The sequence below is a fragment of the Lasioglossum baleicum genome, chromosome 1 (assembly GCF_051020765.1).
Source record: "Lasioglossum baleicum chromosome 1, iyLasBale1, whole genome shotgun sequence".
In the NCBI taxonomy this organism is placed as follows: Eukaryota; Metazoa; Arthropoda; class Insecta; order Hymenoptera; family Halictidae; genus Lasioglossum; species Lasioglossum baleicum.
In genome coordinates this window covers 11,562,252-11,585,320 of record NC_134929.1, presented here as the reverse complement: position 1 = coordinate 11,585,320, position 23,069 = coordinate 11,562,252, and the positions used below count along the sequence as shown (strand labels likewise).

The 23,069-nt window shown below is 44.9% G+C and overlaps 1 protein-coding gene across 3 annotated transcripts in view; it reads left to right on the top strand.

The window, feature by feature from the left end:
* LOC143208836 (rho GTPase-activating protein 20) overlaps positions 1 to 23,069 on the top strand; it is a 289,326-nt gene that overhangs the window by 33,588 nt on the left and 232,669 nt on the right. For 2 of the 3 annotated variants that reach the window (XM_076423806.1, XM_076423718.1), the window contains exons 2-3: positions 15,783 to 15,972; positions 16,136 to 16,320. In XM_076423806.1, coding sequence (XP_076279921.1) covers positions 15,783 to 15,972; positions 16,136 to 16,320 — 375 coding nt within the window. Of the gene's footprint in view, positions 1 to 15,782; positions 15,973 to 16,135; positions 16,321 to 23,069 lie in introns of those variants that run through there. The other variant, XM_076423974.1, reaches the window with a different exon arrangement.

The following is a 23,069-nucleotide window of genomic DNA, read 5'->3' as shown; positions in this document are numbered from 1 at the left end:
CTATAGGGGTGAATGGGGGGTCAAAAGGTTTTATATGGAGAAACAATATCAATTTCCGAAGGCATTAAACGGTTTTCTGTGCGAGCGAAGCCGCGGGCAAAAGCTAGTCTTACAATAAACACAAAAAAATTTGTCTGCCCCGCAGTGGAGGGGATATTCGTATTTCTGAGATCGTACAGCCGCTTCTGACATAAACGTACCGTAACTTAGGCTACAACTTTGAGCCTGTCGTCTGTGGAGGGATCGACGCGACCTTCCGATCGATGAAAATTAGTAATCGCACAGCGGTTTGGTGACGCGGATCCGCGAGTCAGGATTCCACTACCGTTTTCGGAGCCGCGGCTTTACGCGTCACGCGAAAGGGAATGCGGTTGGCGGATTAGTCATCGGGAGAATTTTAATGGAGCCAGCCAATCGGGTCTCTGCTCTGTCGCGAAACAAGATGCAGGTTGACGATGCGACTTCTGGTACGATCGATCACGGCTGGAGTCGATTAACCCCCGTTGTCTTCTTCTTATCCGGAACGATCGGAAAAAGAACATTAACACATTCGCTAGCACATACAATCAACACAGATCGTATCACAGTCGCATACTTTTCATTCATTATGTTCGTAAAATCCATGTTTTTCTTTGGCGAAATTGATTTAAGATTTCATAGAGGGGGTACGGTATACGGTAAAGGTACGGAGCGGAAGGATTTTATTTTGCTATCGTGACGGACACACCTTGGAAAACAGAAAACAGTCTTCTCACATTTTCCTTGGTTTTTCTATTCGTTCTCACCGGTCTCGAACGTCCAAGCTTTCGCTCTGAATTCGCCGATAGACTCTACACCGCAAATAGTCGCGATAGTATCGGCAAACAGGCGTGTGCTTCGCAAACGAACAATCGTTAGCTATGGCTAAGCAACGATTATTCGGTAGATTAACATCAAGGTTTACTCGAAGGCGATCGAAGCCTTAGGTAAACACGTGCGCCGACAAGGTATCGCGTACGTACGATATGAATGACAGACAGGTGCCGATAACTTTCGGTGAATCGCTCGAGCGAGTCGGGGCGAACGGGATGTACTAGCCTTTGCTAAATTGTTCTTTCCTCGCGTAAAACCTGACCACCGAGTCGGGTCGGCTTGCGGGAAACCACCCACGCGCGTCGCGTCGTCCTTACTAACGCAACGGCCCGCTTGTCTCGCCTTTTTCGCTCCGAAGATCATCCTGCTGACCTAGAGAATTCTGTGGGCGGGTCTCCTTCTTCTTAATCCTCGTTCACGGCAATTAATTCCGTCTGTCGAGCCGCAGCCTCCATCGCCGCGAAAATCACTGTGCTTTCAGAGAGTGGAGACGCTGATCTGCATCTAATAATATACGTTTGATAATTACCTCGTCTGTTCTCTCACACGCCTCGTTAAACGTACGCTCTGTTTTCCTATCTGCAACAGTTTGTTGTTGTTATTCTTACTAACATATACGTAACAACGATGTGATGAGGTTAAACGATAGAAAGTTTGACGTGTCTACAAGAAGTACCATAAAAAATGTTTTAAAAAAATTGATGACTCTACTGATATTTAGTTCTGCGATTAGGATCACGATCTGACTGAGAAAACTCGAGGGACAATGGTCAAGGCAAAGTCGAATCGCGGCAAAATTAGCCGACACCGCGATGCTACAGTAATTCTTCTATCGAAGCCCCAACACCCGTGTTTTGAACGGACTTCGATAGAATAGGGTGGCTAAATTTTTATGACTGCGTCTACCGCCGAGACTTCAAACGACGAGCCGAACATAGAGAAGGATTGAATGAAATAGTATCGCGTGGCCGAAGCGTGTTTAAAGGCCCGTGCGTCATCACAATGAAACACCAGGACCTCAGCTTCTTTATTTTCTATGATATCATTATGGAACTTTCACCAACATATTCGTGGCATTTCTCTGATTAAAATGATACCAAACACGATATAATCTGGCCAATATTTAGTGGTTTAATCGACGATGAAAGTTTCGAACGCAACGAATAAGAGCGTATGAGAAAGAAAGAGACGCGGACAGTCGACGTCGCCGGCACAGTTCAAAGGCCCCCGTTGTCGCTGGTCTTCGTTGCCTTCGAAACTTTTACCGTCGATTAAACCACTAAATAACGTTGAAATTATATCGTGTTTGGTATCATTTTAATCAGAGAAACGCCAGGAATAAGCTAGTAAAAGTCCCATAAACCGATCATTAAAATTAAGAAGTTTGAGAACTCGATTCACTCGAGTCAATGTGTGGTGTTCACACCGATATACCCGAGCCGAGATCAATCATCGTCGCTCTACGGCGCGGCGCAGCGTTGGCCGGCAGTGGAGTGAGTAGGCACTGGACTTCGATAGAACAGGCGACCCAGGACTTCGATGGAAGAATTACTGTACTCGCGAAAAATCTATTTCCGCGCGTGTATTTGGTAATGCGTTGCAATACGCAGTGGTTCCAGGAACCCTGGTTTCGACGAGATCAGTGGCCCCTCATTGGGTCATGCAAATTTAGATCGACTGAACGTCTATTCTCGAGTGCGTAGCCCGGCCGAGAGAGATCTACGCGATCGACGAAAGCACTCGGCTCGCTCGCTCGACAATAGGGACGAATCGGCTCGTTGAACAACCAAACGAACACGGCTGGACAAGCAGATAGATATCCCGCTATCCGTGTACACTATCGATATCCGTTTTCTCACGCGATCCCTCCGCGTGTTCCGTCAACAAATCGATTGGAATAGAAACGACATGGGTGGCGCCGAAGGCTAGGCGATCAAATCGGCCGATTCGCCAGCCGGACACCTCGATGATCCAGTCCGTGAATCATCCGGCCATGAATTTCTGAACCTGCACGGAGGAAGAAGCCCGACTAAACGGGGCACGTTCGAATCGTTGTCATAAAGATAATCGCCACCTCCGCGTCGTCGTCGCATCGAGCACCGCGTTCATTCTCTCGGCTGTCGTTTTACATGGAGATTTTGCTACTTGGACACGGTGTAACACGCCGAACAGTGTCAATTTACCGAGTAGAAAGCTGCGACAGGAAGCGCGGATCCACCGGTATTTCCGCTGCTTAACTCTCGAGGTTAAAGATTCTAATGACTGTTTACGCTTTATGCCGTCCACAATGAAGTCGTTAAGAGGGAATTCTCCGGGCGAGGCGTATAGACCGGGTCCGGAACGTCGCACAGTGGTCCGATAGCTCGCTTTTTGTGGCAAAAACTATTGTAGAGGTTTAATGTTATATTATTATAGGTCGTTGGAGTCGTCTTGATACCAGTTAGAATATTATGAAGTAAAAAATATATGTTACTATTTAAAATATTGAGATGTTCCTTCATTTTTTATAAAAAAAAGAGATTTTTCTCTAACTTTTTGTATTGAAGTTTGTAGAGAAGTGAATACTGATTAACTTTCGTTGGGAACATTTTTTTGTCAGATCATCGGAAATATTTGAAAAATCTTGTTAACAATTCTCACAATGCATACTATTGTCTAGAAATCGCGGGAAAGTAGCTAAGATTGAATTCTTCATAGGAATTATACGAAATCTAATAATGAGAGGTTTTCGGGGTCTCTGACTGGTGCAGAGAAAACATATACATACATTGTAATTCCAAGCTGCTATGCAAGATTCAAGTGGAACTGCGTATCCAGGCGTCGAATAACCGCGGGCCCGTATTTTTTAAAATCCGTTTATAGTTCAAGATTACGAGAGATTGCAGTTAAAATTTACATGATCTTCTTAGTAAATGTTCAAGCTTTCATATAAAACAAGTCCGATGCTTAGCGGTCTTAAGCGTTTTTCTATAATTCTTTTGAAAGTTTGAAATGCTATTAATTTACGCTATTCGTGTGTGGACTAAAAACAATGCTTAAAAATGGATTAAATATTTGTAATGTGCTTGCTAACATATATAAAACCATCATTAAAATCTATTTTCTGATATTCGATGAATGAAATCTAAAACGTTTTATTTTATTGTATCTCATCACAGAATTATCTAGAATGAATAATATTTTGGATTTGGGTGCTTTAAAGGGTTGTTACTTTATAGGAAAAAAATTTTTTCAATCTATTAAAGTTGAAAAATTGAATTTTGGCCACGAAAACAGGGTCTCCGGACCACTGTTCGTCGTGGAGCACCGAACCATTCCAGACAAGAATCTACCGATTCAAATCCTGGGATTCTTGATCTTCGATCGAGATCGCCGCGCCGGATGCGTGAACGTGATCTCGGAAACGGTAACGCAGTCGCCGAAAATAGGAATATCCGAGACAGTGACCTGGTTTTCGCGATTCGCGTCGTCGAGTCGCGACGGATTCAATCGCGAAATTCGCCTCTCTGATAATTTACGCATGACTCATTGTTATTCGGACATTATTCATTCTAAGCGGAAGCGTTTAAGGGGCGTTCCAGGTTGTGGATTCTAACGCTGCCTTCGCTTGTAGGCTGGGATGAGAAAGTGCCCTTATAGGGGCTGTTGTATTATACAGAAATAAAACTTTATTAGATTATTAAATTTTCTTAGTTCCAGCTCGTATCATAAAAATTGCAAAAATCTAAATAAATTGTAATTTTTATAAATATGCACCAGTCAGACTTTGTGCTCACTATGATTAGTGTTAACCCTCATGCGCTCCTCAAGAATAGTTGCATAAAAGAGACTAGGATAATAATAGATCCATGTTTGCTCCACACTTGAAATCAACAAATTATGTTCCATTTGTGACGTCACATTTTAAAAAAATACATCTCACAACATAGACATAAAGGGATCAATGATTTCACAGTAAGGTGGAGTGGGGTAAGTGCGTCACACACAACGGGGCAAGTGCGTTAATTGGTTATTTTTATTATAATATGAACGAAATTTCTCTGGCTTGTATGTATTGATGTAGTATAAGTTAGTATGAACTATTATACATAGATGTTGCCCAAGAAGAAAGGCGTTTTCCCCGCTTAAATCAATCAATGCCAAACAGTCACGTGCGAGGTACACGTACAACTTTGAGGTTATCCTGAACGTGCAATAGTTTACGAGTTATTAATGTATTCTGTGTTGTTATTTTAGGTAAGTACAACAAATATTGATGTAGCTTTGCATTAAATGAACCGTTTTTATTGTATTTTTTAAAATTTATTGAGAAAAGCACTTATTGAGAAAAAGATGCACTTGCCCCGTAGATATTACTACACGGGGCAAGTGCGTACTATAGCGGTGGGGTAAGTCCGTACTGTATGGGCAACTCTATAAAAGTAAACAATATATTTAATGCAATAAAAAGCATTTTGTAGCAGGCTTGATAATAATTCTTTTCTTGTCCCGTAGCATTTAAAACAAGATTGGAAAGCATTTTCAAATTTTGTTTTAATATCACTGTATGTATTCCCTTTCATATTTCAGCATAAAAGTACTTGTTCGTTGAAAAATGGATAACTATAAAACTAAACAATATAATTTAATGCAATAAGAAGCATTTTATAGCAGGCTTGTTAATTATTCTTTTCTTGCCCCGTAGCACATGAAATAAGGTCCGAAAGCATTTTTCAACTCTCAGAGACGGACTTGCCCCATTTTCGGGGCAAGTGCGTCCTAGTTGGCGCTTTGTACAATATCCTATCATAATGATAATTTTCAAGCAAAATTAGAATCGAGCGTTAAGTTTTTACATACCGGACTGAAGATACATCAGTTTAAAGTCCAACTTTGCAAAAACTAGAGCGGACTTACCCCACTCCAGCTTATATGTTATTTGAAGCATAATTCGCTGGTTCGCAGATGAACGCGTTCGTGTTGCCAATAGGTGATCCGAAAAAAATCTCCCAGTACGGCCACGACGTAGTACAGAGAAAATTAGGGTGGGTTATGGAAAATCCACTCCACCTTATGTGAAAATAGTAAATGGGTGAATTTTCACCCTGAGGATCGTATAAGGGTTAAACGAATATCGTTCAGTAGTTCAGTAATAACTAGTTCCGGAGTTACGGATTTCTTTGTTCGTTGAAAGCCAGAACACAGCATGGTTTCGGTTCCGGAGCACGGTTCTCGGTGTGGATCGCAGGGAGACAGTCTTAGTTTCGTTCGGTTCATCGGAATTCCCTGGATTTCAGCTGGCCAGAGCGACGACGGGATAGTTGCTCGAGCTGGTATCGCGGCGTATGTATAATGCATCGCGCGCATCCCGGCCGATCTGCGCGTGGTGTCGCATCGCGATTCCTCATTCGCGCCCGTGTTCTCACGAATCGCGACGATTCGCGATGCGACCGCTCGCAACGCAACGCAACGCGTATAGATGCTCTCGCATAGGCACGCTCTCGTCGAGCGATTCGACTGTTAATGCTAAGCGAAAGGAACGAGCCAGCCCGAGAGACAGAGAAAAACGAACGGGAGACTTGTGTTGTGGTTCGACGAATTGGTCGAATCGCTCGATCCGGCATGGGCGAGGCCTAGAACGCGGCTAGCACACACCAACAACGAGTCTACGGTCGAGAGTCGAGTCGATTGCGTCCACGTTCACACACTTTTTTGCCGCCACACGGACCGGTAGTTTTATTAAGCCCATACCGGTCGCATGCGCTGCGCCGGGGACCGTCCACCGGGTGTTTGCGGTGAAAACGACACGATCGAACCGCCTTCGAAAATTACCAGGATCTATCGGGAGAACTTTAAAATCTGAACTTGAAAACAACTTTAACCAAAACGTCAAGGGGTCCATTAAAGGTCCATGTGAACTAAGATTCAGCCTAGAGGTCCCAGTACAGAGGCTCTAGGAACATGCTCATCTAATAGGCTCATTCGGGGACCTCTGGAATTGACATAAAGTATTCCTACATCTTAAAGATCGCCTGAATCGTCTGTAAAACGCAGGTATTCATTCTCGAGGTATTCATTCGCTGTTTTGGTCCCCGGGTAATCGATGCAAGCGATTGAATAACGTTCTACCAATAAGGGACGTTTTTGTGCACAAAAAACAATGTGTCACGTGAATAGGTTTCTGGTGGACAGTGTTATTATTTGGATCGAACGATAGATTACGCCAACTGCCGACCTGCCAACGTGCAACGACAGGAGACGTCGATCGACGGAACCGTCTCGTCTCGTTGCCAGTGGGAGGTCGTATTTCATTGAACAGAACTAGCTGCGTGGGTGACGCTAAAGCTACACACTGTTTCTCCTGTCAATGGAAATTCCGAGAAGCGAGGAGCTATTCGATCAGTGACATCACACGTTATCAATTATTTATTTTGCACGGAATTGCAAAAGAATTTCGCACATCGAGCACGGTGTATCGATTGTTCGTCTTTCGAGATACCCGAGGAAAAATGAGCGCATCGAGCTCCTCGTCGATGTATAAATACGTTCCCTCTCTCCTCTCACCTTTCTCCTACCAGTGTCTGTTGCGAGAGGAGGTTTCGATACGAACGGAGAAGCTCCCGGTAATTTTATGCCCGTAAATGCAACGTCAACTAACATCCACGCGATGACCACGCTACAAATGTCCGAGGGTTCCTCGTTAACTTTATTACACGGCTATCAATTTCGATATCAAACGGCACGCATTTTATCGTCAAGGCGGTTTACGCTCTTTTTTTTATGGCCGCCGAACACCGAAACGTTTAGTACGAGCAACCGTTTAATTTCTTACGGCGATCGGTTCGACAGAATGAATTCGCCGGTTTGGCGAATTCGATATGTCGGCTTGTGGAAATCGCGCGCGCGCGCGTGTGCGTGTCTGCGAGCGGCGTCGGGCTATGTATACTTACTTGGTGTGGCCTTCGGTCTCTGGGTTGCATGACAATCATAGCTCGAGATCCATTATTGGCAACCGATATTGAGCAACCACGTTTTGGCAACCGCGGTTCGCGCACTTGTCGAGGGAAACTCGATTGCGCTGCAGACGATCGCTAAAATCCTCATCAAGAAAATAATGTTCGTTCTCCAGCCAGCTACATACTCTGTACGTACAAAAAGTTCTCACAACGAAAGTAGAAGGTTCACGCTTTCAAACAAGCCTAGGTACATTGCTGTCCGACTTTTGTTCACGAAGTTATGCCGATGTTTAGAGGGCCAGCATTTTTCCATTGGAAACTTGAACTAGGGCAGTAACTTTTCCGAAGCTTCGAAGTCTTCAAAGTGCTCGAGATTTCCAAGTCTTCGAAACGTATGAAGTTGTAACTTATGAGTACCATACCATGTCACGATTTTTGATAAATAAAAATATTAACTTTCAGTCACCGGTGACTGACACTGAACTTTCCGTTTTGATTTTTCGTACTTAAATTAAATTTAAAAGAGTGCATTCTATTAATAAATTTCGGGATCATATCACGAATGTACTGAAAAAATAATACTTTGCAAACAAAATTTTAATGAGTTTTATTAAATTCGATGAAATCGGATATCGCGGACTAAATGAAAAGAAAGACAAGACAGGCTTGGCGCTTGACAAAACTCACGAAGGTCGAAGATTTCGAAGGAAAGTTACAGCCCTAACTTGAACACATACAGAGGAAATAATAATGTGAAATGACTTGTTTTCACTTGCTTCCACGTAACGCGATAGTAACGCGTGCGTACCCTTACCCAGTTCGATCGGTATGTGTTCTATTTTCGACGAATTCCGATCGGAAAAGTTGAAATGGATCGAAGCAACGGCAAAGGAAAGGATACGACCGCGACTCGTCGTGTCGGTCCAGTTTCGTCCACGCGAAACAATGCCGGACACGCGCGTTCGTGCTTGAGCGTCGCGGTCGCTTTCTTCTAATTCCATCAGGGGACCCCTCCTAAACAGTAATTGGTCAAATGATGCAATTCTCCGAATTGAAAAAAATTAGCCGGGCGACCGCGTGCCGCGTTGAAAATCTTAGCCAAGTGGGACCGTTTACCGCTCATCAAACGGATCGTTTCTATATTGGCGAACAGGGTCGCGTCGCTTCAATCTAGCCGAGACGAGACGAGACGAGAGCAGACGCGCGGCTGATGCGAAAATGATTGGAAAAGGAGTGTGTTTGCGTCATCGGCTGTGGAATTCCGATGAAAATAAGAGTCACCGTCGTGTGTTCCCCTTAACCCGTTAACCGAACAATTCCCTCTAATTCGTCGGTCTCTTCTCCTTGTATCAGTGATACCACTTCGAAAACTCGAGAACAATTTCAGTGATGGTTGGAGTAATCACGTCGAGGATCAATTTCCTTCATTCTCAACGGTGTCGATAAATTTGATGCGAAACTAGCCCGAGGATCAATTTACTAGACAATCTAAATTGTTACTGAAGGATTCGGTATTTCAGTGTCATTGAACTCCGCAGCAAATTTTGAGTATCGTCGTGCGGGTTAAAGATGACGAGCGGTGCGGGGATTAACGCAGAAGGAAGATTGGAATTTTGATGAAAGTAACGATCAATGGATTACGTCCATACGCGTAATAAAATTGTCGGATAATTCCAGGTGATTTCGATCGCGGAGAAGGCTCTGGATCGTGGCCGCGCGAAACGGTGCGCGCTCTCTTCCGCCTCCCGACGAGAACGGTCTGGCTTGTGATCGATGTAACGACACTCATTGTCCCGTAATGAGGCTGGGAGGGACAGGATGCTTGTTGCATACGCGTTTCGAACAAACGCGTCGGCCGGATTCTCGCACGGCAAGAAAGAGAGAGAGAAGAGAGCCGATCGACGACCGATACACCTTCGGATCCGGTCCCGTCTGCCTCGAACTATCGTTCGGAGCTCGGCTGTCGGCAGACAGTCTCTAGAAAAATAGATAGTCCTACATCCTGAAACTGTCCGAAATTCTACCGAATTGTCCCAAATGTTCCCGAGTTCCGAACTGTATCGTGAGATACAGGGTGGTTAGTAACTGGTGGTGCAATCGGGAAGGGGTAATTTAATGTAATACAGTCAAACCTGTTTTTGTGCGATCTTTTTTATGCCATTTGTTTTGTGAAATTTTTTGTGCGTCCGAGGATATCTCGGAAGACGTTGTCGTTATCAAAAAAGTGTTCCTCTAAAAATTGTTTGGTCTGACGGGCTATATTACGTAGTATTAATTGTTTTCTTGTGGGTGGAATGGTGGTGGACATTCCAAGGTCACCTTGATTTTTTAACAATGGAATATCCTATTTTTTTATACGATAGATCGATAGAGTATCAAATTCTGAGTATAAAAGTGTCGACCTTCATATGTCCTAAACCTAATAGTTAACGAGATATTATCGAAACAATTTTCTTTCTTCTTTGGATAATATCTCGTTAACTATTAGGTTTAGGACATATGAAGGTCAACACTTTTATACTCAGAATTTGATACTCTATCGATCTATGGTATAAAGAATAGGACATTCCATTTTAAAAAATCTAGGTGACCTTGGAATGTCCTCCACCACTTCACCCACAAGAAAACAATTAATACTACGTAATATAGCCCGTCAGACCAAACAATTTTTATAGGAACACTTTTTTGATAACGACAACGTCTTCCGAGATATCCTGCTGATCTCATTTCAGCAGGACACCCTGTATACGTATTGAATTATGTACATTTTGAAAATTTCTCCATGTTTAAAATGAGAAATTAAAATTTTTTTTTAATGTTTCCGTGTGTAATTTAATTATTTATTTTGTTTGGAAAGCACTTTCTCGCTCTATTTCGTAAAGCTTTAACATATTGTCTAAGTGAGACTTTTTTTATGCGATCCCTCTTCACCGCATAAAGAAAATTTTCTTCAACATGTTGTGAAAAATTATTTATTATATATTTATGAAGTATTTGAATATTTTTTTGTGCGGTTTTTTTCTGCGGTCTCTATCTACCGCATAAAAACAGGTTTGACTGTACAATCAATTAAAAATGTAAGAAATTTAATTCCATATGTTTTACTAAACCCCTCTTCCTACTGACCACCCTGTATAGTTCTGTGATCGACGAGGTGCTATCATCATGAACGTCTGATTTCCGACAACCTCGAACCACTGCCTCGGTTTTCCTTCCTGTGTTTCACGAAAGCTCTCGCGGGCAATCCCTCGAAACGCTCGAAGGCCGCGGTCTCTTGCGAGACACTGACACATTCAACAACTCAGTCAATTATCGTGGAACCGCCCATGTCCAGATACTACAGACTTCGTCACTCTAATTAATTATCAACGCACAGTACTGTTCTCTAAAATCCTAGAATTTCGTAAACCGTTATCCCTCCAGATTCTATATTTCCTATTACAATCTAGCTTGAACAACCACAATGACTCAATTGACAAAATTTGTCCTGCTTCTAGCAATGATAACTAGCAATGATAACCAGCAACGATTAGCTACCGACGAGCCTAAGCGAAGACAACGAGCACTCTTTGCTTCGGTTCGCCCGCAGGAGCAGCACTCCGGGGGCCAACGACTCTAAAGAACCAGATAGCTGTCTGTTTATCGCGTTCTCTTTGAACAGACTGCTCTAATGTGGGCGTGGAAGCGACACGTTGCTTTTCAGCCTGGGATTTTACAGTAGCGAATAGCCTGCGGATTTTTATACAAAATAAAAATTGTCTACATCATTCGGGAAAGACAGTAGTCACGTAGAAGATTGTTTCATTCTTTGGTAATCTTAATAAATTGGCAGTATATGTTGGCATTATTAAATTCTCTTAATCGTTCTACTATTTTGGCTTCAAGTGGCTCGTTTCGAGCAAATCCTCGATCGAAGATACGATCGAAATGATTTCGAAGAATCCGGTAGTCGTCGTGGAGGTTGCTCGGCTGCTCCTTGTGTACCGTTAATCATATCGAAAATTCATTTTTTTCTTCTCCCCGGGGTGCAGAGTGTCAGCATGCGCGCACCGTTCAGGAATTCGGAGAGCGCAGCATTGTACAGCAGTGCAGCGTATCCGATCTGCGAGCAGCTGCGCGCTGCGGAGCCGCATTCTTTTCGATTATAAAACCGCGGCGCCGTTATACGAAACGTAAAACGATATTTCTGCGATTAACGCGAGGGTATATCGGCGAGGTCGGCCCCTCTCTCCGTTCTTTCTCGCTCTCTCTCGTAATCTCTCTTGCTCTCGTTTGCGAACCGTTCCCCGTAGGAGAGCACGATACTCGCCGGGTCGCGATGAAACAAGCATCGCGTTATCTGCGAAAGTTTTTGCTCGCGGACACGCGCGTGTCTGATCGCCGAGGAGGAAACCGTGAGCGTGCGTGCGTGCGCGCGCGCGTGCGAGTCCGCCCACTCTCGCTTTTAATAAAGCCAAACCGGAATCGTAAAGCTGAATCTAAATTGCATAATTATACCGGTACGTCTTTCTTCTTCCTTCGTTTTCGTCCCGTAACCTTCCCGCGGCCTTTCTCTCTCTTTCTCTCTCTCTCTCTCTCTCTCTCTCTTGCTCTTTCTCTTTCGTTTCCCTTCTCTCGTAGCATGCCCGACTCACGAGCAAACGTGAGCGCACGAATCTCGAACCGCGAGCGCATCTTCACCGGCAGCGGAGCTTCTTTGTATCGCAATTAACAGACTGCCGATCTTTATACAGACCAAAGTGTTCTCCGGCTATTGTGAGCAGAGCAGAGAATGGATAGAACTTGATTTGCACCCTAAACAATTTTGGAGATACGTGAACAATAAATAACACACACAAACATTTAATGAATTTAAAAATACTGTTGGTATTGGTTCCGACTGCTTAAAATTATTGAGGACTGAAATTAAGGCAGACAATTTTTATTTTGCATAAAAATTAAAAGTCGAAAGTAGCCTAATACGTACCTCTTGAGAAATTACTACATACTATCACTACTATTTACTACTCCATACTAGTATTGGCAGCTGATAAAGAACTGTCGATTAAAGCCGGTCGGAATGCACCAAGCGTCGCGTTCTTTCGAGAAGGGCGATTAGAAAGATCGGGCGTCCGATGACGCGAAAACTATGCAGCCTCCCTTATCGTCGAAACGATGAGATTGAATTGCATTGTCTGGCTACGTTATCGCCCCAGCGATAATAGTCACGTCGGGATAAAGTTACACGCTGGGTCGTGCGGTTAGCGGACTGCTGATACGCAGGAAGTCGCACAACGCGTGTTGCAATTTGGCTCGCCAGCGAATCGCAAATCGCACCAGCGAAATACGTTCACAAAGAAAAACTTTGTCGCGAAGAATCTTTGATCCTTGGATATATAGTGAATCGGAGTGTAACTGTACCGCAGTTTCGCACGAAATATAAATCATTTCGTTCCCATGTCCTTTCCATTATTCTCGCGCATTGGGCACAGAGGACCGCAAAGGGTTAAGCCCCGAGACCTCTCGGAGACAGCGATTGCACTCGACCAGATACTGTTACGAACATCCGTATCTCGCGAGAGCATGAACTCCTCGAAAATACCCGAGCAACAGTGACGCGGCAGGCGTTTTGCCGGTGCAACTTCTGGCTCGCGAATTTTATCTGATCTCGAGACCGGGCTATATAGCCTGTTACGTCGTCAGATCGTAAATATCCGGCCGTTGCGTTGGCCGATGTTCCTCCCGCGGCGAGACAGCGAGAGAACGATCAAAGAAAGAAAGGGAAAGAGAGAAGGGGTCCCCGAACGGCCATTTAATCGTACGCCCAAAAAATTTTGTGCGCAGAAGAATCCCGACCGGCTTGCTGCGCCTTTATGCGCGCAATAACAAAGCTATTTCGGGGTCTAAGTCGGGCCCCGAGGTCTCGTTTTACGAGCGCCGCGTGCCCCGCCCCCTGCCGTAATTAGGATATTCCCGTGGAGCAGCTCTGTCTTTCCCGGAGGCCATCGGGGCGATCAGACGACAGGTATCGTCGGCAAATACGTGGGATCGCTGTTCGCGAAATTACGAGCGGTGTTCGCGAATTCGCGGGATCGCGGGCATCAACTGTATACAATACATACATGTTCTAGAACAGAACACACATAATAAGATATACATAGGGTAAACTGTACTACATATTGCTGGCACTGCAGTAGTTATTGGCATTTTTTATTTACGCGGCAAATATTTAGAATTCCTGGTATAGAAAATCATTTTTTATTGCTTCTTATTTACATTTCAAAGCAACGTTGTAAGTTTTCATGACAGAGTTCATCATATGACTGTTAGCAAATGTGCCAATGACTGTACTATTTGTCTCACGATTGTTATTCACTGAATATATTTTATAATAAAAGATTTATGGCTCGTAAAACTGTTTGATTTTGCTGAAATATCTCTATTAGCTTATAATAATAGTAAGTTAAGCTCTTTTGAACATTTCCAAAAAAGATAAAAAGATTTTTACCACGATTTTGGCTTAGGGTGCCAATCATTGTACAGTTTACCCTATACGATGCCACGTTCGTATGTCGCGCCACACAATGATTAGATTTATAAGCGAAGAATAATACATACAATCAATCAATATAATTTCTACATAAAGATATCGTTTGTCATTATATCTTATAATTATACTGGATGCTCCTTTTTTTGCACAATACATAGTGTATATTTCTTGTTTCGAGATATTTCAAGCAAAAGGATATTAACATTAAATGAATTCCATATAATATTGAAACAACAAGCACTATCTGACGGTTCATTTTTCACAATGTTGCAAAAATTACACTCAGTAAAGTAAGGTCTCCCTTTAAAACAGAATAAATTTTTTATAATTGTACCAAACGCGCGCGATCTGATTATTTGCAAGCAATTAGAAGCAGTGGTTTACTAGATGATGTGCAAAAAAGATTTTCCAAAAATTACAATTGATCAGGTTACATGCAAAAATAAAAAAAGCATTTTTTAAGACTTTTTATTTGGGTACTTAATGTGAAAATTTAAGATGTTAGTGATACACATGCTGAAAATTGCATCGAAATCGGTTGACGCAGGAAAAAACGACACGCATCGAAAAATGTACGATTCTGTGGATTTTAAGCAGAAACTGATCAAAAATCGTGTAAAACTACGATTTTCACAATTTTTCACCGCTTGTAGCTCGTGTGTATATCAATCAATTTCGATGAAATTTTCAGCAGGTGTGTAACTACTATATGTAGATCTACAAAACATATATTTTAAATTTTGATTAAGGGCCCAAATATAAAAAAGTTTTAAAAAGTGCCTTCTTTATTTCTGCATGCAACCTTGTAAATTGTAAGTTTTAGAAAATATTTTTTGCACATCATTCACAGTAAACATCATTTAGTATAATTATAAAAAAGTTATTCTGTTTTAAAGGGTGTACGGGGAGACTTATTTTACTGAGTGTACATTGGAATCATTTAGCCACTTTCACAATTATGGGCACATGTGTATATCTTCGTAGTACAATTTAAATAGTTTGTCCGAATATCCGGCCTTTATGTGTTAACTAGCTACGTGTGTCGTCGAGCGACGCACTTTTAAAATACATGCAAATCATGTGAATATGTCAATCCTGGTCTGACGTTGTCTAGGCATTGTGCTGTTAAGCAGACAGCGGTTTTTTTATTCTACACCTTCGAAGAGAAGTCTAAAGACTGATTAGACTAATGAGAGATTTGAATCTTTTACGGCTCCAGAATTGTACAGTTCTCACTGTCGAGGTTTTCTCATCGGCTCGGCGCGGCGATGATTGGCGAGCGACGCAGCTGACGCAGATAGAAGACACAATGATATTAGAGGGAACGATTCTAAGAGGACATAGTTTCAATTCGAAAGCTTCGATAGCGAGAACTGTACATATAAGGCCGTGTAGAAGGCTCGTTAGTTCCCGGTGTCGGAGCATGGTCGGATCGGTGTGCGATCATCGTTTGCGTTTGATTGCAGCTGCCTGGCGCGTCTCCCGGAGCGATCTCGACCGTGGTCGCTCCCGTGCTGCTAAAGTACCGGGTCTGCAGGCCCAGATTGCTGCTCGCCGGCTCCAGAGCCGAGGTCGATCCTGCCGCCGACGTGGGACTTCTGCACGGGGAGGTTCTGCTGATCGAGGACTCGGCCAGGCAATACGATCCGATAGGAGGTAGGTTAGGCTGTGTGCTACCTTGTGGCGAACCGAACAGTGAACAGGGTTACACCGTACTCTGACTCTGAGGTGGTAGCTCGGGGCTACAGTAGCAGGGACCCTCAAGTCCCGTGGAAACCGTTCGCGTTTCACTTTGCTCGTTTTGTTCGCCTCGTTCCAGATACCGATCGCAGGTACAGAGCCACCGAGAAGCTCCTGCACGCCGAAGAAGAGTACCACGAAGCTCTTTGCAGCGCCAAGGAGCTCTACGCCAGGCCACTGGCCAGGAACCACCCCGAATTTCACGATGTTATCTTCCAGCCCATCGCGGACCTCGCCGTGGTCACTGCCGAGCACTGCCAGAGGGTGAGTGATCGCAATTAACGAGAATCTTGTATGATTCAACTCCGGTACCAATAAACTTGGATACGGAGCTCCTCGGTGTACGTCGGTTTCGAGCTAGGCGGAGATGCAAGGGTTGTGCGTTGTTCACAATTGTGGTGATGAAGGTCCTGGACCCATTTTTAGAAATCCATGGACCCAGACTGAAGACTGTTCTATGGGTTCTTCGATAGTAACAACAATTTCAATCGTGAACCAAGTCACCCCCAGTAACGTTATGCGTAGATCCATAATTAGACCGCGGAGTTTATGCATTTATGACAGAAAGGGGTACGTACAATTTAAAAGTATATTAGTTTCACCTTGATAAGGTAATTAAAAGAAGAGAGAAATTTCCATTTCGCTCCTGTATCTTGCAATCAATGCAAACATTTTTTATTGTACATAAAGCTCCGCGGTCTATCCATAATATTATAGACGATTTTTTAAACTTCCTGTTGCTACGGCATAATAAGTCCGCGCTACCAGAAATCTTGCATCTAAGAAATTGCTAAAACTTCACTGTTATAAATACGAGCAATGGTAATAAACTTCGCGTGCATACAAGGAAGTAAACGGCGTACAATGGAAATATTTTAGTTTTCCGCTTCCTCATCCGATCACGCCGACTTGACAAAAAAAGGCTCGTTGATCTTCCGCGCGGATGGTAGGTCTCTTCTTATCGACAGCTCGCAAGCTGTCCACGAGTCGGAATGATCGTCTCTGTGGCGAGATGGCGGCACTCGAACCTAGCTGAAGAACAACCGAGGCACCTGTTGCTCTTCCGCGAACACGTTGCACCTTTCTCCTGCGACGGGCTCGCGGCGTGTCGCAATTACGCCAACCGCGATCGCGCGCTCGCGTGCTCAGTTACGGTATCCGTAACCTTTTCGAAAGGGAATCGCGGATACTCCGAGGAACGGGGACCTCGAAGAGACCCACGACCTTCGCTGGAAGATAGCATAGGCAGTCATCATTCGGTTCCGATCACTCTTTTCCTAAGGGCACGTGTTTGCGTTGAATAAACGATCAGAGAGCGAACCATTGAAATCTACCCCATTGTTTTATAATGGAACTAATCGCAGTATTTGAAGAATGGATGTACACATACCTACATTACCTACCAGATGATTCGCTTTGATACTTTCTATCGCAGTTTGATAATTTTATAAAAATTTACTCAGCCTCGCTCGTTCTTTCTACCCCTTTCTTCTATTACCTCTAACACAAGTATGGAGTGTGAGAGAAAAAGTGAGAGAGCCTTGATGCCAGGAACAGCATTTATCGGATCGCTGCGAACGAGCAGGTTTTTGGTTTGCCGAGGATGAAAACGCCCTGAAAAAGGTAGCCTTCTAGGTCCTGGTGGCCCGGGGGTTGTTGATAAGGAGATCTCGCCGAAGGCCAGACACGTAGAACAGGCTCCGTGTTTTCTTAGGGCTGACAATAAAGAGGATGCTCCTGTCCTTCGGATGTAAACACAAAGCTGCGCCGGCGGAGCTGGTTAACGAGTCGGGATGAGCGATGACGGTGGTTAGCACCCTCATAAATATTGACTTTTACAAGACGACGAGCTCGCCGAACGAGCACACGGTACAAAAGAGCAAACTTGCGAGAGAGAGAGAGATAGAGAGAGAGAGAGAGAGGGAGAGTGCGCGTAAGGGAGCAGCGAGCAGGGAGGGCGCAAGCAGGAGAGAGGATGCAAAAGCCGTCCACTCGTAAAGTGAAAAAGACGCGCTCGCGTTCAACGGCGAAGATCGTTCCGCGGGATTCGAGGCGAAACCGACTCGCGGGGGAACGCCTACCCTCTTTATTCGCCACGGTGAAACGCTCCGGCTGCGGCGGCCATCAATAACCGGAGGACCTCGCGCAAAAACTGCACCGAAGCGGCGCATGCAAATGCTGAGCACTGAGCCGCGCCGCGCCGCGCCGCGCCTGATGCATCTCGGCCTCGCAAGAACCAATCCGTTGCGCCGCCGAACGATTATCGCAATCTACGCGTATTAATTACAGCCGCGCTGTCCTGTTTTTATGCGCCGCAATCGCCAACACACAGTTTCGGGAACGCCCCGCGTGAAAACTCCCTCGTCGTTTTACGCACCGATCGCTATCAGGCGTGTGCTCGAAATAAGAATTTCAGTAAAACATGTTAAACACTAAAGTTTTTCAATTATCTATACATTTTGATTGGCTGCACAAACGTTTTTCGCTCAGGACGTTGGAAGCTTCCTCTCGTTGGATTAGCATTTTCGGTCCGGATACCGGAAGAGGAACCCGAAGAATGGCGAATTGGAATTGGTCGAGCGATCGCTCAAGTAGAGTTTCTCGTCTCCCGGAGCAAAACCTCGCTACGGACCCGTGCGTTAATTAGTGAAAACGTTTCGAATCGGCGCGGTGGTGGCGGGGCGTCGCGTTGGTTCCTGAAGCGGATCACGACCCTGGAAGACGAGAAAGAGAGACGGTTCTCTTCCCTGTGCCCTTTTTCTGTCGACTCGTTGTCGCCTGGCGTTCTCCGCTTCTCGACTTGGCAGCAATTTCACTTTGGCAGGGCCTCGGGGCCAGCGCACGGGCAATTAGAAGCAATCGCGCACCTGGAAACCGAGGAGGAGACGCGGCTGTTCGCTCGACTCTCTCTTGCCTCGTTCTCTTCCTCTGTTTTTCTCTGTTCAGCGTCGACGCGACCGCGAAGGGACGGCCTCTCCTCTCTTGTTCGTTTCTTTGCTCCCCTTGGCCAAGGATTCTTCGAGTATCCTTGCGGTCCTGCCCGTTTCCTCCTCCTCCTCAGCTTCGTCCTCGTCCTCGTCCTCCCTTCATTCCCGGGACCGTTCCCCAAGAAACTTGCAGGGATTCCGCGAATGAGGATCTAACAGAGGATCGATTCGCTGAATGGTCTTGCGAATGAGCGCTGTCCTTCAAGCAAACCCAAAATTTCTGTTCGTTTCTCTTGCTAGGTGCTGCTAACGGTGCTTCCTCATCAGTAGACAGTTCGTGCTTTTCTAATGAAAATTAATAGTTCTGCAAAAACACACAAGACTGGATAGATGTATGTACGGTGACCATATACTATCTTGGAGAAGATAAAGGACAAACCAGGAGTCGTTTCGTAGAAGATTCACAAAATTGTATATACGATAAAAGTTGCATTTGGTATGAAGCAGGAGGTATGCTGTGTGCGCATGTTCAATATCATTTCAATTCGCACAGTACAGAAAAAGAAATAAATTTCTCGAGGACAGAACAGTAAATTAAAGAACTGTCCTCTTAAATAACGGACGTGTATGGTCACCGTAGATACACGTGTTATGCGTGGCAGTCAATGCAGTCTCGCAACAAAAAGATTGTTTAAAAGTGTATACTTTACGTGACGGTAAATGTGCAGTCTTCTGGACCAATTTCTTATCTACCGCCGCATAAAATGCGTTATATCTACACAGTCTTACCGAACAGTTTTTTGGTCGCGTTACACGGGCATCTACAGGTCCCATCAGTTCTCTCGAATGCAATTTTGTGCAGTTATCTTTGGCAGCACAGTTGCAGTTCCCTGTCGTCTCATCGTCACTCCTTCGGCGCTTCAGCGTAGAATTTCGAAGCCGCGATTCGTCGTCCCGGCTCTTTTTGGTCCTCGAGCATCTCTCTCTCTCCATTCTCTGCTCTCTTCTCCGCTCCGGTCGTCGCGTCGGTTCGCTCTCTGTCTGTCCGTCGTGCACGGTACGACCGTAAATTACGTTTTTGCGGGGCCAAGAGCCACGGTAACCGCGGTCATACCGGCGTATGGCTGAAGAGGAGCTTCATCGTGATGCGCACGTGCACCTGCACCGCATGCCGCTCTTTGCACCGAGCGCGAGCGCCGGGAATGCGACAACTGCACGACCCGGCCCGGCCGCGACCAACGCCCTCTCTTCTCCCGCCGCTCTATTGTAATTTCTCTTTCCCTCTCGGCGATCCTCTTCTCTCGCGTTCGCGATTCCTCGTCGATTCGGTGGCGAACACTCCAACAACCGCCACGATTCGATTTCGTAATAGCGGGCAAATTTTCTGATTCGATACACGAGTGGAAAATCGTATCGACAACTCGGCCTCGTCGCGGGCTGCTTTGTTTTCCAGAGAAATGCACTTGGAAATTACACGTTTGCCACCATCCTCACGAATATGTGACGATTACATGGTTTATTTCAGACGTTCCGTGCCACGTGTACCACTGATGATACCCATTTAGGCCGTGTGGTACTTGCTGACATCTTTATTTAATGCGCTAAAAACATATATTATATAGCAAGTTTAACACTGTAGAATTATAAAAAAATGCGGTATAGTACAGAGCACGTAGGTTTGTTTAGTTGTCGAGCAAAAACGATTCGGCACGGAACGTGCTAAGTTGTCATAAGTAGACTGCGGATCTTTATGCAAAATAAAAAATATTTGCATTGATTGCTGGGCACAGGAACCAAATAAAAATTGTATTCTTCTTTTAATTGTCCTATTAAGCTGAAACTAATACATTGATGTACTTAAATATTTTTAACATGTCCACTGCTTTAAATTGTATGTACCTATTTTTGTTATAAATGCATAAAATCCGCAGTCTAGTCATAAGGGTTCAAGTACAGTAAATCCTCTAATAAACGCATAAAAGCTGTAGCAGATAAATGCAGAAAAAATATCCCCTCCTCTTTAGTAATCTGATCTCAGCTCGCGTATATCGGTGTGAACTAATGCGACGCGGAGAGTCGCAGTCGTCGGCACAGTTCAAAGGACCGTGCGTCCTCACAATGTAACACCAATATTTAATCTTCTTTATTATTACTTATTTTTTTATGGAACTTTCATCAATATATTCGTGGCATTTTTCTGATTAAAAAAAGACCAAACACGATGTAATATCAACTGTATTTAGTGGTTTAATTGACGATGAACGTTCCGGGCGCAAGAAAGGGCAGCGTATTGGAATGAAAGAGACGCGAAGAGTCGGAGTCGCCGTCACAGTTGAAGGCCCGCGCGTGGTCTCTCTTTACAGTCTTTACACGCGCTGTCCTTCTCTATGTTCGGCTCGGTCTTTAAAGCTCAAAAAATAGCTACCCGTCTCAGATAAACGCATACAGATCCCCCCGAGGCTTATGCGTTTATGGTGACAATACTGTAGGTCACGGTGCATTATACAGGTGTGCCGACTTCCCTCAGAAAATTGTGATAGATGGGTAGTAATTCTCTGGCCGCCGCCAGACGGCGCATGGGTCGTAGGTACCGTACGTGTGCGAATGAAATTGTGTGTATTCGGGCGCGCTGCTGAATACATACAAACTCATTCGCACACGTACGTTACCTACGACCCATGCGCCGTCTGGCGGCAGCCAGAGAATTAGTACCCATCTGTCACAAAACGTCAACGTTACAGAGATGCTAAGTCGGCACACCTGTATAATGCACCGTGCTGTACTTCGATGATCGAAATGCATCTGTATGAGACGTATGATTTGCAACGCAACTTCGCGTTGCTGGTCGTTGGCCACGCGATGGCGAGATTACTCTCGCGCCAGAGAAAAGAACCGAGAAAGAGAGAGAGAGAGAGAGAGAGAGCGATGTTTTTCGGAATTTTACCTCGAATCGAGATCTCGGCGTCGTTAAAGTACCGTTTTAAACACCGCCGCCTGTTATCGTCTCCGTAACACGGGGATTTTCTGGTCGGCCGGTCGGTCGGTTTATTGCACACTAAACTGTGCACAATGCAGTTACGTGTTCGCCGCGGTTTCGCGCTGCGCTGTACGATGCGCTTCTCTGCGCTGCGGGGCAAAACGGATTCTCTTCGGGATCGGAGCGGAGAACGAGCCCGGAAACCAGTGGTTTCGCGGATCGGTCTTTCCCGACGTCGAACCGTAACATTTGAACATTCAAGGAGTCTGCGAATTTCGTCGAACAAGGTCGCGTCCCTTCGATCTCAAACTTGGCCCGCGACCACTTTTTCACAGATTCGATACACTCGCGCGACCGTTGAAATTGAATTAGCGATTTCTTTCTTCGGCAGAGAAAAGATAGCCCGTGACCGATCCGCCTTGACCGAATTCTACGATTAGAACAGCCTGTGGCTGTTAATCAGACCGTGCAAATCGAGTTTCGGAATCCATCTCCGACGTGTGCTGTCGCCGACGATGTTCGATCGTCCACCGGCGAGAGGGGAAATCACATTTTCTACGTCTGGATTCGTTTCACGCGTGATTACGTTCGCTGATGTCCACATTCCAAGTCAGCACAGATCACTTTCAATAGAACGTTTCAATATCTCGAAGCTTCCCTTTGCCGTTCGAATCTCCGATCGCATAATTTCGGTGAATAAAAGAAATCCGCGTGCTCTTCGAACGATACCGCTTGCATTCCTTTGGCCAGGGATCTTCTCTCTAATCTAGCGTTCGATTCTGCGGCACCCGGTCTTCGAGGAAACCGCAAGGCGGATATTGTTCGTAATTCAGTTTGATGGTTATGGATGTTAATTGCACCGTGATTCCATCCGGCCGTCAGGGAAAAAACCTTGAAACGTGCAGTGCCACTGCTCCTATAACCCGACCCGATAGAATTGCGACTATGATAGAATCTCTATTATACGAACCAATTAATGCTAAACCTTCTACAGGCGAAGTCGTCGTTTATCCAAACGGTGTTGTACCCGGCGACACGTTCGGCTACTAAGTAAACAAAATAATCGAACGACGATTCTTGAACCGTTCAGTTAAAATGGACCCGGGAAC